The sequence below is a fragment of the Mastacembelus armatus genome, chromosome 8, assembly GCF_900324485.2.
Source record: "Mastacembelus armatus chromosome 8, fMasArm1.2, whole genome shotgun sequence".
NCBI lineage: Eukaryota > Metazoa > Chordata > Actinopteri > Synbranchiformes > Mastacembelidae > Mastacembelus > Mastacembelus armatus.
The window spans coordinates 8,471,891-8,487,145 of record NC_046640.1 but is presented as its reverse complement, the minus strand read 5'-3'; the positions used below and the strand labels follow the sequence as shown (position 1 = coordinate 8,487,145).

Sequence of the window (15,255 nt, the reverse complement as noted above, 5' to 3'; positions counted from 1 at the left end):
GCTTTTAATTTCAAAAGAACTAACTCTTGTTAAATTTTTTACCATGGACATATTACTATGTAGTTTACGGCACAGAAAACAAAAACGTCATAATGAAGGATAAAAGCTGCAATTCTCTATAAAAATACTGATGTCTTTTCTGTCTCTAAACCTCCACCGAAAGCCTTTGTCATCCAGAGTTAACAGTAGATTTAAACATAAACTCGGTGATAAAAATAATTTTATTTCCAAGTCAGTGAGCCACGAGGAAGTTACACATCTATATAAAGCATCCAAATTCTTGAGAATTTTTTAAAAATATATTTTTCTTGAGAAATCAAATGTTTTTTTTTCTTTTTATCTTTTCAAATTTGACTAAATTTGACTTACAGCATGAGCACAAACAGCCATATTGCAGTCAGTCCATTAGCAGACAGGCCAACGAGCATTTCACAAATAAATACCTGCTCACAGAAACATAACATTACAAAAGATCAAACATTCCTCAGTGCCATCTGCAGCCTCCTGTGTGTCAGTTAAACACGTTGTTCCAGATTTTAGGATGTGTCCCTGCTCCTTTTAAATAAAACAGAAAACATTCAATAAAATCTGAACAAGCACCACGCTGAGCAGTATATACAGTAAATGTATATGAATATAACCTGGAAGCACTAACAGACTCACAGTCCTGTGGGCACCAGCGTGTTGATGAGGTGTCGACATGAGACGCAGAGATCTGATGAGTCACTGACTGGCTGGGTGTTTATTTTCAAAAACACATATTCAGGGCTGCTGCACCTGCAGAGCATGTCTGTGAATGTGTGTAGGCAGTAGTAAGTGCATCGCCCGGGGTGTTTTTTCACAACTGTATTGTGTAGTTTGCAGGAAACAGCCCAGTTTTCCCCTGCAGCCTCCCTTTCCACCACGACTGGTCAGAGCGATCCAGCACTTCGATGACGTCTCCGGCGCAGAAACCGAGTTCGTCGCCTTCCTCTGCGGTGAAATCATACAGAGCCTTCACCTGCATCGTGGATGACCTCTGGGGAGGTGGAGGGAAACCAAACACTGATCATTACCTGACAGTGGTCAATGATTCATAATTTCTTTGCTGAAGTTTAGTAGGTATAATGTTCGTGTGGTTGACCAGCTTAGTTCAGTGACAGAGGACAGCAGGCTGACCTGAGGCAGAGGCATGGTTTCAGATGTGCGGCGGGGGGGATGAGCAGAACTGACGGGGCTGCTTCTTCCTGTGTAACCAATGGTGTGAGCTCGCTCTTCTAGACCTGTTCTCTTAGCCTGGAAAGAAAGAAATACACTCTACTTTACCTTTCTCCTTTTACTGACTGTGAACTCAAGCTGACAACCAAATATTATCAGAGTCATGATCATATACAGCACTGTCTGCAAATAGTAATACTTGTACCTCAGGAGTAACTTTCACAGTTGTGGATAGATTGTGGAGTTTTTAAACTTCAGCAATTATGTATTGAGGTCATATGACAAGACAGAGGGGGGACTAATACAGTAGGTATCAGGAAGCAGTGATATCGTACTGTATATAGAGGGCATACCAGCTGGTTGGGAGGCTGATCTGAAGCTCTGCGCGGCGAAGCGGCGAGGCCTCCGCTTGCTTTACGCTGTTCAGGCAAACTTCCTCTCTTCACCTGGAGGAAACAGACAGGAAGTAGATAACAGCATTTTGCAACATCAAAATAGGTAGAGTACAAAACAAAGTGCCTGGCATCTCTATTTATACACTTATGCATCAAATGTTTCTCATCTACAAAGATGTCAACTCAACTAGAGCAAGTTCATGAACATCCAAATACACAAACTGTCAATTCAAATTCTCATCTAACTTCACACATGATAGGAAATACGCACATGTGAGTATTCCTTCAACTTTCTAAACTGAAACAGAAAACTGCACCTGGCTGCACCAGTTATTAGCAACGTAAGCAGCACTGTGAGTTTAACACACCACTAAAATAAAATGGATTGCATCACACAAACTGTTGTAGGTTAGCTCCTTTATAGTTATTTCAGTAAATATTGACAGCCACAAACATCCAGGTGTAATGGTTACACAGTGAGCGAAAGTAACTGACAGACCTAATTGCTGCTTGCTAATTTCAGATCTACATTTAGCCCAAAGATATATATATATATATATATATCCCTGTATTCAAATATAAATAAAATATATGAATATTGATTTATGTTTACTGGTGATTGTTTATTAATGTATTTTTCACTCCCTACTACCTGCTGTCTAAACAATAATCAGACACATTTTTTAACAAACAACCCGCCGAGGTATTAGGGATTGACCTTTATAACTCTAATAACAAAACAAAGACAAACAGTAAGATATCTTACCGACTGGGCCATGGAGGGGCTCCTGCTGTCCGAGCTGCCATCGTTGAGGTAGATCTCTCTGGTCTTAGAGATGGAGCTGGTTTTATAAAACTCCACCAGCTTGTTTAGGGAGGTGAACTTCTCAGACCACAGGAAGTACTGCCCTTTGTTGTCCCTCATCACTTTGAAGTGCTGAACATCACTCTCATGTCTAAGAAAATAGAAAACCGTGAAATCAGAAAAACTTTATTGGAAATAAGGCTTTGATGTGGCTCACATGTACACATAGGATAAAAATATGTATCGTATTTATGCATAAAGAACACTTCAGTCTGCTTTTGTTTGGTTGTTGCACTGAAGGAAATAAAAACAGTTGTCTTCTTTCCCCAACAAACAAAAGTTTTGATATGGGCTTAACATGGATTCAGATTTGATAAAATGTTATTGAGCCACATCCTTAGGTGTGACGTTGAAAATGAGAATCGACTACACGTGTAGGCAGCTATTCAAATTCATTAAACCATTGGGTTTTTTGCACACAGTCACTCAGAAACATTTTAACTCCGTGGGCATAAAACATGTGAGGAAATAGAGCAAAAATGAAACTAGCTGAAAAAATAATGTTGCCATGTTTCTTTCATTCCTAAATTCCTGAACTGTTTCCTCAACTGGATTGTCCTCTGCTGGACAATGTACAAAACTACATCATTTATGGGAAGTATAACCCAAGACCACATCATAATTACACACAGTACAGAAATTAAACGAAAGATTAACAAAGTACAACTGCCTGGGTTTACAGACAGTATTCAATTAGCACAAATTTTATTATTTTGCTAACTATGTCTGTAATTTTCCTACAGTGGACATATTATAAAGAATGAGGTCGGTTACTAAATCCTCTCCTGCTTGAGCAATGACCAAGAGCAAACATTACAGCCTAGTCCACTGAAATGTACACTTTGCCTGCTGTTTGGTATGACTGCAGGCACAATAAGAGCCTCTAAAATCCTTCCACACTCTTACTTGTTTACTCTACCACCAGGTCTGCAGCTGCCTCCTGACTGTAAATATGTCAAGTCTTGCAGAGTTTGCAGCACTGATGAGACTCTAATTTTATATTTACACTGATGGGCATATATGGGAAATATTGGGCAAATCTCTCTGGATTCAGTTTTGTCACTAATAAACCTGACTGAGTTTGTGTTTATACACTTGTTTTACATTAACTCAATATCTGGTCAGACACATTAATGTCTGCTGATTTTCCATGCGATGGCTAACTGGTAGCACACCGGCTAGTTACACATTAATAAGGACTAATTCGTCTTTCTGGTTGTTGAATTAACAAAGACAGGTTTGTTCTAAGTATGTAAGGACCTTTTTTCTATGATTTCTATGGCCAGGAGGGTGATGTAGCCTACAATAACTGCCTCCATGAGCTGCGCGTCACTGCCACTGCTGCTGCCGCAAGTGTAGCTCATGTTGATCCCCGGGGAAAAACACTAAAATAACTAACTTCCTGTTTTTAGAACACCTGCATCCACCTGTTCCTTACACTTTACAAAATGTAAACGGTTATACCTGTTAAACATCAGCATACTAAGGTTAACATTTAGCTTAAAACACAATCATTGTCTTTAAAACCTGCCTCACAGTCTTGTTATGTTTTAGTGTGGAAGTTCATTCTTGACTTTGTGAACAGGTACTGTGATACAAATCCTGTGATTTGTTAGCTATTGTCCATTCAGAACCTTGAAAGGGTTCTCGAGATGTGCTTTCACTCACTTGACAGAGATGGAAAAGTCTCCAGGAGAGCTCTGGGACCCTCGAATCACAAAGTCTCCCACGTCTTTATTCCTCAGGAGTTCCTCTGCAGCGCTGCGACTGGCGTTCTCCTGAAACCATCTGGAAACACAAACAGAGAGGCCATGATACTACTGTTCATCTGATGTGAACTACACACACACACACACACACACACAGCCAGAAACATAGAACATAATGCTATTTCTCCTTAAAAACAGGATTTTGACCCAAACAAAAATAATGGTATAAATGATACATATGATAAATTGTAATGAAATTGTAACTGTAATTGACTCCGGTCATTATTTTGGCCTCTTATTATTTAAAAATCTGAAGTAATCTAAGTAACATGGAACCAAATTGACAAAGGCACAAACAAACATCGCATTTTTAGGGTAATTCCATTGCATTTTCTGTGCACTCTTTTTGCAGAATCAGACAAATGGTGTCACTGTGATATTGGCATCTTAAACTGGTTTGCAGATGCAGAATCAGGATGATTTGTATTTTCAGTGAGAAGATTGTCACAGTTAAGTAAGGATTTAACTGGATATCATCCCAAATAAGGTAAGAAATCCAGGCCCAGGCTCACTGCTTGTTGATGAGTTCAACTACCTCTTACCTTGGAGTCTGCATTTCAATGTAGTTTTGTGGTATGTATCCTTCCTGTCCGTTCATCTCTGCCTTATACCACTCATCTTGTGGACTTAAAATCTGATCAGAAAGAGAAAGAAAAAACAAGTTGTTGCACAGAGGAAATAAAATGTTTTTTACTGTTGGTGATGGTGATAAAATGGTAGACATAAACTGACCTTAAGTATATCACCCTTTCTGAAGCTGAGCTCGTCGTCTGCTGTTGCAGTAAAGTCATACTTTCCTTTGGCTTCCATTGGGACTGGCTGAAGTGTCAGAAAGGCTTGGAAAATGAAGAAAAAGAAGAGCAACAAGTGCTTCTGCACAGGGAGAAAGAAAAAAAAAGATTGTTTCTGAAGGTTAAGATGTGCAGTTAAGGCAAAACAAAGCTTCAAGTTATGAAGCAGCACAAGCAGCTTCACAGCACATATTTATACTCTTTTAGTCTACATGGGACGAACAGAGGCACTTCTTTCTCTGAGGTGTGAGATGATATTTTTAGAGTCGTATTTACCAGCTATGCATTGAGGAAGTTCACAAGAAAAAAAAAAAGTCACAGTGATTTAAAATTCAGTTTTTAAGACTGAAATAATGACACGTTCATAAAAGTCTTCGATGTGTAAAACAAAATCCTTTTTGTTGCCTTTTCATTAACAATGTGAGGAAGGATTTTGCCTTCACATTGATGATGTGATGTCATGCACTGGGCTCTTAACCAATCAGGCGGTGAGCTACCAAACATTCAAGCTCGATCAATCAAACAAATAAAAACTTCAGAAAACAGCATCTGTCATATCATTTAATCCAGTTATACAAAATGCTTAAAATGCAACTCGAAGTATTAATACACTCAGTGGTGATGAATAGTTGATGAAACGACAGGTTGACTATCAGACTGGTTTGGATGGCAAAAATGAATTGGTTTCATCCTTTAAAAGGTAAATAGTTACAGTAAACCAAACATCTTCGGGTTTCAGGCTGTCAATTTGACAAAATTGGAAGCACGAGTAATTATTATTTTCATTTTGGATTAATCCATTGATTACAAAAGTTTTGTCACTGAAATAAAGAAGAAAAATAAATAATGAAAAATAAGTAATGAAAACCACCAAGACTTCTTCTCAGAGCTGACAGTGGCATCTTCTGATTTGTTCAACCAAGAGTTATACCCAAAGCATATTTAATTTTGTCATGTCTGTTAAAAAGAAGCAGTAAATCCTCATGAATGAGAATCTGAAACCAGCAAATATTTGTATTTATATTATATTATATATTTATATTAATGAAATTAATTCTCAAAACTGATCAATGCACATCTAGACAAATTAAACTGACATGACAATGACATTTGAAAACGTCACCTTGAGCATTTCTCACTATTTTCTAACACTGATAACACCAAACTGTCATTTGATTAATCAACAAAAATAATCAATCCCTTCATAAACAATGAAGAGGAACATTAGTTTTAAGATTGCTGTTTTGCTATTAAGGGACAATGAGTGGAAACAAGACATGACGCTTAAACACGAGACCCAAACACCAACAGCAATGCGGGCTATCACTCAACCATTAATATTTCAGTTCCTGGTACAGTCTGTGGTTGGATGTGATGCAGCTTTTGGGTTGCAGGCTTTTGAAGTGAACAAGAGATGAGGAAATTACATGTATATTAAAGGAACTGGAAAACTTTATAAGTAATCTATTATTAGGACGACGGCCACAAACCATCTGTCCATTTTTCTTGTTTACCTACAGTTACACAGGGTTCAACTCCTCCTTAAGGAAAATGTAATTCTCTAATGAAAAACCCTGTAGAACGTTGATGAAATATCAAATTAAAATTACAGTCAGGATTCAAATCCCATGACAGCCATGACTGTATTCTTGTGTTTCTTTCCATGAGTGTCTCATAGACATAAATAAACCTTTACTCCATACATTTGTGGTTAATAGATGAGTAGATTAGTTTCCTATAATGCATGAGTTGCATCATTTTGAGGGTTAAAGCCAGATGATTTAAATATGTCTCATATTCAACATGTAATAAAAACACTTAATTATTATAAATTTAACCTTATTACAAATAAGGGGATACTTTTGCAGTTTCTAGAGGGCATGTGGCAAGAGTAGTGTAGTAGCTTGGCCTGGCAGATTAAAATATGTGCAGCTATCAAAAAAAAAAAAAGTTCAAATACCTATTTAAAAGTAGAGGATGGATGAAGCAGATGGCTGAAAGTAAAGTAAAGATTGAAATTATAACTATGCAGACATAGATGCTGCACTCAGGCTTATGAGGTGCTACTCATCTGCCACCATATTGATTTCAGAAGGCCTGTTCTGGTTCTTGGTTTACCACAATAAGTAGTCCCTCTCTTAAACTAACATAAAGTCAGTACTAAGTTAAGTTAAATATGAGGTGAAGAAAAAATGCTTTGTATTTTAATGAAAGTAATATATCAAGATGCTAGAAATTGCATGTACCAAATCAACAGTTTGAGTTGCATTGAGTGCCCTTAAATTGTCTATTTTAAAGTGTTCGAAATTATTTAATTGCACTAACATGAATAGTGTGTTCTGATTAAACTCTTTTGTGTGAAGGTTCCCAAACAATAAATTTAAAAGACCTTGAGGAGAAAGAAATGTGGAACCAAGTGTTTGCTCAGTCGTCTGTAGCTATGAATATGAAAGATACTGAGCCAAGGTTACAGGGTCACAAACATAACACACATGTAAGTTTTGCTTTGCCTTACCTACTGCTTTTTTCTTTTTTCATAAATCTGAACCAATTCTGTGTCAGATTTTCAAAATCAAATTTTTTAACTTTAAATTGGTTGTAATTATGTTGATCTCAATTACATTATTATTATTATATTATCATTATGAACAAAAATGTTATGACAGCCATTTTACAATGCAGTAAGAACAAAAGATTGTACTCAAGTATTAGTGTTACAATCTACAAAAGATTAAGTGTTTTAATATGAAAATCTCCTACTTTATCATTTACAAGTGTTCATAAATGGCGGGGCGCTGATGCATCACTGTAATCAACATCAGCAGCTCATGCTGATTAATGATCACAAGAGTTGGATAAACAGTCGAAAAGGTTGCAAATGACCACATGTCACTCCTAGTGATAGTAGCGACAACAAACTCAGAAATGACCAAACTGACAGCTCATCTGTTTTAAAAAATAATAGTGCTCACTGTGCAGATCCAGAATTTTAAATAAAAAGGAAGTAGCACTGAAGTGATGCATATAAATTCAACAAATTAGGAACACTGTGTGGGGTACATGATAAGAAGCAATGAATTACACCACTTAATCATGTAAAAGTAAACTAAAGTTATTGTAACGAGGCATTAATGTTTAACTCTTAAATGTCCCATATCAAGATTAAAGTTCAATAAGTAGCAATTAGGGCCAGAAAGAATCTAATACTGGAAAGAGGCAGGAGTCACTCACTTTATTTAAAACGTTTTACTTCTTACACCTTCATCACCTTAATTCACTTCTTTTGATGTCAGAGGCTAGTACATTTAAAGCTTGTTTTAGTTGTGTAAGAGGCTGTTATGTGTGCACATTCATAGCTGCTAGAAACTCCCTAATTCTCATTCCAGTCTCAACTGCTGACTATGTGCATGAATGGGGAAATAAACAAAGGGGAAATCAAGGCCAATTTTAGTATTAAAAAGCCCACATCTGCTTAAGTCAGCAGTTAATGATTTATGTTACAAGGTGACACTGTCCATAAGCTTCTAACAACAAGAGGATTGTTTGAGGAAAAGTAGGACAGGACACCATTTGTATCTGCATTTGATGGAGAGTTCTGTATTTAGTCCCAGTGTTGAATAATGAGTCCACCACATAAATGATTCATAAATGACATTTCAGGGTCAAAGCAATGAAAGTCCTGGCTTGTTCAGTTTGGTTCATGTATGTTTTACCTTCATTAGTGAATAGGTTTTAAATACCATATAATAAAATGCTGAAGTATGATTACAGCCTTGACAAATAACTTCATATCTTTTGTTTTACTTTCTGTACTTAATTTTGGATTTTTACACAATGTCAAAAATCAGATACAGGTTTCATTTTCAACTGACGGACTGTCTCTCTACACACTGCAATATTTATTTTACTTTTTTAGCCCAAATCATGTCATGTAGTGGTGTAGATACCAAAAAGAAAGACTTTCAGTTTGTATATCTACACTTTCTGGCATCTGTGACAACGAAGGACAAACCACAAAAGCAGAGAGACAGAGAGACAGAGAGCTGGTCAGCGTTTAAGCAGGATGACATGACACAAATGGTTTTCCTGCGTTTAGAGCCTAGTTCAAAGGCACAACCTTACAGAGACTGACTATAATTCTCAATGCAAAACAGATAAGGTCTACAGCTAAATCTGCGGCATTATTGATTAACAAGCTGATTATTTTCAAATGTCTTGCACATTCAAATTTCTAGCACAGAAAACAAACATAAGCAGAAAATATTTTAGCAGCTAATTTTGCCATTTTGGATAAATTATATAACAAACTGTTGCTGCTAATTTTATTTATTTTGTCTAGTGCTGCAACTAACAATGAATTTCATTATTGATTAACTGGCTGGTTATTTTCCTGATGCATCGCTTTAACTATAAAATATCTAAAAAACCCCTTTTTATTTCAAATGTTGGATATTACCTGACCAACAGTCCAAAAGGCAGTTGTGTCTTTTTGAGTGTCTATCAAAGATTTTGGTGCATTTCCTTGGTTGACACGGGCTGAAGGGTTATAGAGGATGTTCACATCAGCATGTTGGTATTTGCACCTGCATCTTGCACGTTCGGTGTGCAGGCTACCATACAGTTTTTTTTTTTTTTTCATTTAAGATAAGGGAGGAAACACAAGAAAGTCTGTTTATTTGATTCCTTTTTTGAGGAACAAGCAGCCTGCTTGTTCTCCATTTATGAAACTTTTTAGTTTCTACCAGTTGCGGAAGAGGGTTCAAATACGTTTTTCAAAGAAAAGCAGCAGAAGAGCTGTCCTGTACTGAAAATATTTCTAAATGTCCATGTAATAGATAAAAGTGAGAGCTGTAATAGTGCTATACTGTTGCATATTATATGAATTAGGTTGATATTATTGACGCATCAGCGAGTAAACAGTATTTTACTGCGGTAGATGGTCAAAGTAATGTATGTCAACTACTTTTTATACAGTGAGTGCCTCATTTTATAAGGTCATCATATGTTTTTAATGTAAAATCTTCAAAAATCATACTTAAGTGCAGTACTTCAGTAAATGCACTTTCCTTTACTGTACATGACTACCACAGGTAGTTTTCTCAGGTGCAGCATGTGCAGTAGACAGCCGGTCCATGCATGTGAAAAATTAAAATGCAGTGTAAAGATTAGAGGCCCTGCAAATACACACAGTGGTTTTCAGCTGCAATATGTGGCTGATTATACCTGTTTATGTTGGGAGTGTGCAAAAATGAAATATGCTGCACCCTATTTGAGGTTTAAAGAGAATTTGTATCTTGTTCCACATCAATGCTAACAGGATACCTTCTTTCACAAGATAACATTTATGCAAATAAATGTTCATTTTGTGTGCACAACATTTTAAAAATGGGAGTCTCCATAATTAAACATTTTTGAATGTGCTTAAATAATTTCATTTAAATACCTTCAGTAAATGCTGCTATTTTTGAGGCAAGACTATCACATTGTTATATTGCTGTGTTAACTTTTTCAGCAACTTCCAGTAGGCTGAGCACATTGACATTCAAATAATCATTCAATCCTTCAATCACAAAGAGGAAAAATAAATAAATAAATATAGGAAAAATAAATAAGTAAATATCAATAAGGTAATAAGGTCGACATCAATAAATGAACATTGTCATTTTCATCATATCTCTATCATGACTCTATCATCGCCACTCAATATTTGTGACAACAGCGTTGGCAATAAAGTCATTAGTCAATCACTAGAAATTCATTTTTCAGTTTTATATAAATTTGACTCCATTCTTCCATCCATCCATCCATCATCTATACCCACTTATTCCTTAACCAGGTTCACAGGGATCTGCTGGAGCCTATCCCAGCTCTCTTTGGGTGAAAGGCAGGGGTCCACCCTGGACAGGTCACCAGTCCATCACAGGGCTGAATTTCACTCATCATTATTTATTATTTAACTCTTTCTATTTTCTGTGGCAGCCTGTCCTCTAATTGGTTAACCAGCCCACACTCTCACTTTCTTTGGACTCAGAGGATGATATTATGACATGAGGTGTCCCACAGCTCTGACATCAAACAGGGCAGTGACCTCTCATATTCTAACGTCTGACCTCTCTGAAGATGTACCCAAAAAAATCCACACATTTTCGCCTATACTAATGAAAACGTGAATGATTTTAGCAGTAATAAGGTTGCCCTCAGTTAACCCTGCCTATCATAACAATAGTCCATAAAGCCACTTCCCCAAAGTCAGGGCAGTAAACGCATTCAACTGAGGAACTAACAGAGCATATTAAACAGTAGAATCCAGTAAATGCACATATAAATAACAAAATCTCTGTTTTAAAAAATAAGTTTGGACCTTGGTTTACCTTGTATCTGAGAATAACTAGACTATATCAGTGCCCCAATATGAGTGCAGCCCAAACACACCAGTAAGATTTTACCCAAAAAGCCAAATTAAAATATTCAGTGTGTTTCTGGCTCTTACAAAGACAGTAGCTATTTCAATAAAGACTTCATTCAACAGAAAATAAATAAACAAACAAATAATTAAATTGTAAGATATCTGTCTTGACCTATAACATGATAATTGCGAAACAGACAAAGCTGAGCGCAGAGGAGGTTTGGTGTATTCCTCATCTTACCTTTCCTCCTCCCTGGAGTGGAGTGAAACTTGGCTGAAGTTTATTCTAAGGCTGGCCTCTTCTTACACCGAAGTGGACACACCGCAGCATATTTGTCAACCCACACTCTTCGCATAAACCAAAGTTAGTCCCGTGGGTGAAGGAGGCTGTTTTGCCGCTGTTCTTGTGAACGAAGCTGAGCAAAGACGGAAGATGAGCTCCAACCGTGTCTCTCTGCTTTCCGCGGCTGTCTCTGCTCTGAACTTCAGAGAACCGCCTCTCTTCAAAGCAACAGCCACTTCCCCTCGGGTTTTCAAAGTAAAACTCGATTTAGGCGATAGCAGAAGTTTGGCCGACGGTGATGGTTTAAAGGAATTGTTCAACATTTGCAGAAACACATTTGTTCACTGCCTGTCGAGAACTAGGTCATATCCGCAAATACCCAAGTAGACATTTAAGGAAATAGGCATTTGTAGAAGTTTAGCTTTTGAAACGAACAGTATTTTTTATATATTGAAGGAGATCATACACAAAAACAAAAAACAAAAAAAACGCGTGTGGAAAACAGAAAACATGATTTCATTTCAACCTTTTGAAACTTTGTTTTTCTGACCTGTCACTCCTCATCATTCTTTGCTGCTTATTTAGAGAAAGAGCACAATGCTCTGCTTGGAGCTCAATACAATGAAGCTGAGCTGTAATTTTGTTTGTATTGGCATGTTGTTATCATCTTATTGTTTCCCAGTTTCCTCTGTTATTTTGCACAAAATCTGAAACAGTTTCCAGTTTCATTCATCTCTTTCAGTCATATAGGCCCCAGTATAGCAGAGATTCTTTTCACAAAGTCATGGTCAAACTGATGAGTTTTAGCACCAAGTAATGGCTTTAAAATGTATTTACTGTGTGTTGTGCTGTATGTGTAAACACAAACCAACGAATAAGGTAAATATAAATGAAACCTTGTGGAGGTAGAGCTCTTTGTTCAGTGAACAAAGTATTGTATTGTAACTAACTACTGTTTATTAATGTATATTTGCTATTTTATGATATTTTCATTTTTTAATAGAATACAGTGGTGTGATCATAAAACACAGCAGCGGTGACATTTTTCCCCCAGTCAATGAACATTATCCTGATGGAGTCTTAAACATGACAGAAAAGTCAATAGTGCCTGATTGCTTCATGGAAATGTTATTTCGTATCAATCAATATGGCTTTGCACAGCCATAATCATCATGTAAATGCAGCTGGGGGATTGATCCTATATCATGAACTTTCCTTTTGTTAATTCTAAAGCACTTTAGCATACACACAGAAAACAAGCACGTTTGTTCTTTGTTCATAACTTTCTTTGGTGTGTGACATGTGACAATGTATTTATAGGATAAAAGGATGGAAACATACATGATTTATATTCTTGATCTAATATTTCTAAGTTAAATGTACTTTTTGCTCTAGCACATTTGTCTAATAGCAGTTGTCACTAGTTATGTTGCAAATCTTGCTCATTTCATTCTTGTTTCAAAGGTTTTCTAATAAAACGCAAAGTATGTTTGCCCAGGTACTGTACAAACATACTGCTTTTATGAAAGAGGAAAATATCCAGTGTCTTATCATGCATATAATAAAATACATACAGATAATGAAGACCAAACCACCATTGTAAATAAATTATATGAAGGGTAAACCAACCTTGTGTACTTGTTTCCCTATTTTTCTTTTATTGACTTTCAAAACAGAGTCTAACTAGTCTAACAGATAAATAACCAGACTGGCTAGGTACTGTGAACTGCACTCAGCATGGCAGAGTCAGACAGCAGAAGCAGTCTGTTTGCAGAAAGGTGTAAAGATGCAAGTCTGACATGAATGCTGTCTCAAAACCACTTGCTGTGCACAACAGCTGCAGGTGGAGCTCACTCACATCCGCCCCTCACCCTGTTACTCAATACCACAAAATACTGTATAAGTGTGTGTGTGTGCATGTGTGCGTGCATGTGTGTGTGTGTTTGGTTGTGAAGAAGTGGTGCAGGTGTTAGTGGCGGTCAACAGTTATTGCCTCGACTTACCACTGTTATAATGATATATAGAAATACTTCATTTTGTTTATTTATTAAATTATTATTATTATTATTATTATTATTATAATTATTGACATTTTTTAACCCTTTCCCAATTAGTCCTTTTAAAACCAACATCTACTTTTCCAATGGACACACATAACAACAATAAATCCCAGCTATAGTAGGCTATTTATGGCCATAGTAATCCAGCTGATTAAGTGTTTTATCTACAAAATGTAACAGAGTAGTGAAAAGTGCTGAAGCTTGTAGTGTTTTTAATTGAATAAAACAATTAATCAATAATGAAAATAGTTGCAGATTAACTGTATGTCAATCAATAATCAGTTCACTGACTCATCAGTGCAGCTCAAGTAATAATGTAAAATATGTCTGTCCTCATAGAAGTTCTAAAAATATAACATCTGTCTACAACTATATTACACGTGTTAACTATATTAAAGTGTGTTACAACACGTTTATTAATGTTTATATAACTAATTTCTCATACAATATAATGAAAGAAGCAAAGGTATAATAAATAAAGGAAAGAATATATAATAGAGGAAAGTGTTAATAAAATATACAAGTATCTCAATATGCTTTGTATTTTAGTAGCTTACATTATCAACATAATATTCCTTTGAATGTCATGAGTGGTTGTGGTGCAGTTTGACTTTACCGCCACTAGATGGCGCTTTTAGTGCACACATACTCTAATCAGCCTCTCAGCTGGAGGCCTGAGCTCTTCCATTGTCTCCACAGACACATACGTTTTTTTTTTCCGTGTTTTTCTTTTTCACTTGATATGAAATTTGCTTGCTTGATTGATGACAGTCATCTACTGTGTCTGAAACTCTATTTGTGAATTTTATTCTAACAAGTCTTTTTCATTACTACTATTATTTAATTAAATATTTCTTCCTTATTCCATGGCCTAACTTTCCACCAAATGTTATTGCATCACTGGATATATATATATATATTTATTATTTTTGTGTCCTGTTAACTACCCCAAAGGTAAAGGAGGTAGTGATTACATTTTTTTGTTTATGTAGAGCAGTGCAAACAACAAGTGACCTACTAAAGCAACAGGCAACTCGAACAAGCTAGGGACAGTTTTTCACACTGCACAACAGGTTATATGGTAGTTGTTTTTTTTTTACAGTCTAGGTTGGTCTCACTGCCCTCATCAACACCTGTCACAACAACAAAACACTCTTTTTAAATCTGGTGTACATGACCTGTTGCAACAATATTCACCTGTTGACAACATCTCCATTATATTATATGACAGATATCTGTTTTTGAACCACCTCGAAAAGCTAAAAGAAATGTTTCCCCTCAGCAAAAAAATGTAATCACCATGTCTGTGACATGGGTGGATGTAGAAATTTTTGCATGGGAGGGTAAAAGGTAGGTTTATTAGTAGAGTTGTATGTTAGTCCATTTGCACTGTAAAGAAGAAAAGAGTCAGATATATTATTACAATATATTTATTCTTACATTATATTAATTACATTCTTAATGGTAGACAAAGGGAATAAAACCAGAT

The 15,255-nt window shown here is 36.3% G+C and overlaps 1 protein-coding gene across 2 annotated transcripts; it reads right to left on the bottom strand.

The window, feature by feature from the left end:
* Window positions 1–203: 203 nt before the first annotated feature.
* Window positions 204–11,916, bottom strand: grap2a (GRB2 related adaptor protein 2a). Of its 2 annotated transcripts, XR_003296669.2 has the most exons (9): window positions 11,665–11,916; window positions 4,959–5,099; window positions 4,769–4,860; window positions 4,126–4,245; window positions 2,359–2,548; window positions 1,551–1,643; window positions 1,159–1,275; window positions 664–1,018; window positions 204–555 (listed from the first exon to the last, which is right to left on the bottom strand). XR_003296669.2 is itself a non-coding variant. In XM_026324541.2 (8 exons), exons 2-8 carry the CDS (start codon window positions 5,034–5,036, stop codon window positions 839–841), a joined length of 870 nt encoding a protein of 289 aa, XP_026180326.1. In that variant the 5' UTR covers window positions 5,037–5,099; window positions 11,665–11,916; the 3' UTR covers window positions 204–838. The 2 variants fall into 2 exon arrangements, 1 of the variants encoding a protein (XP_026180326.1); XM_026324541.2 differs by having other exon boundaries at window positions 204–1,018.
* Window positions 11,917–15,255: the final 3,339 nt, after the last annotated feature.

Excerpts from the sequence above, each read along its gene's own strand:
- grap2a (XM_026324541.2), bottom strand. The coding sequence starts at position 5,036 with ATGGAAGCCAAAGGAAAGTATGACTTTACTGCAACAGCAGACGACGAG. Across the intron at positions 4,861-4,958 it reads GAAAGGGTGATATACTTAAG|ATTTTAAGTCCACAAGATGA; the intron begins GTCAGTTTATGT and ends CTTTCTGATCAG. Across the intron at positions 1,019-1,158 it reads AAACCATGCCTCTGCCTCAG|AGGTCATCCACGATGCAGGT; the intron begins GTCAGCCTGCTG and ends CCACCTCCCCAG.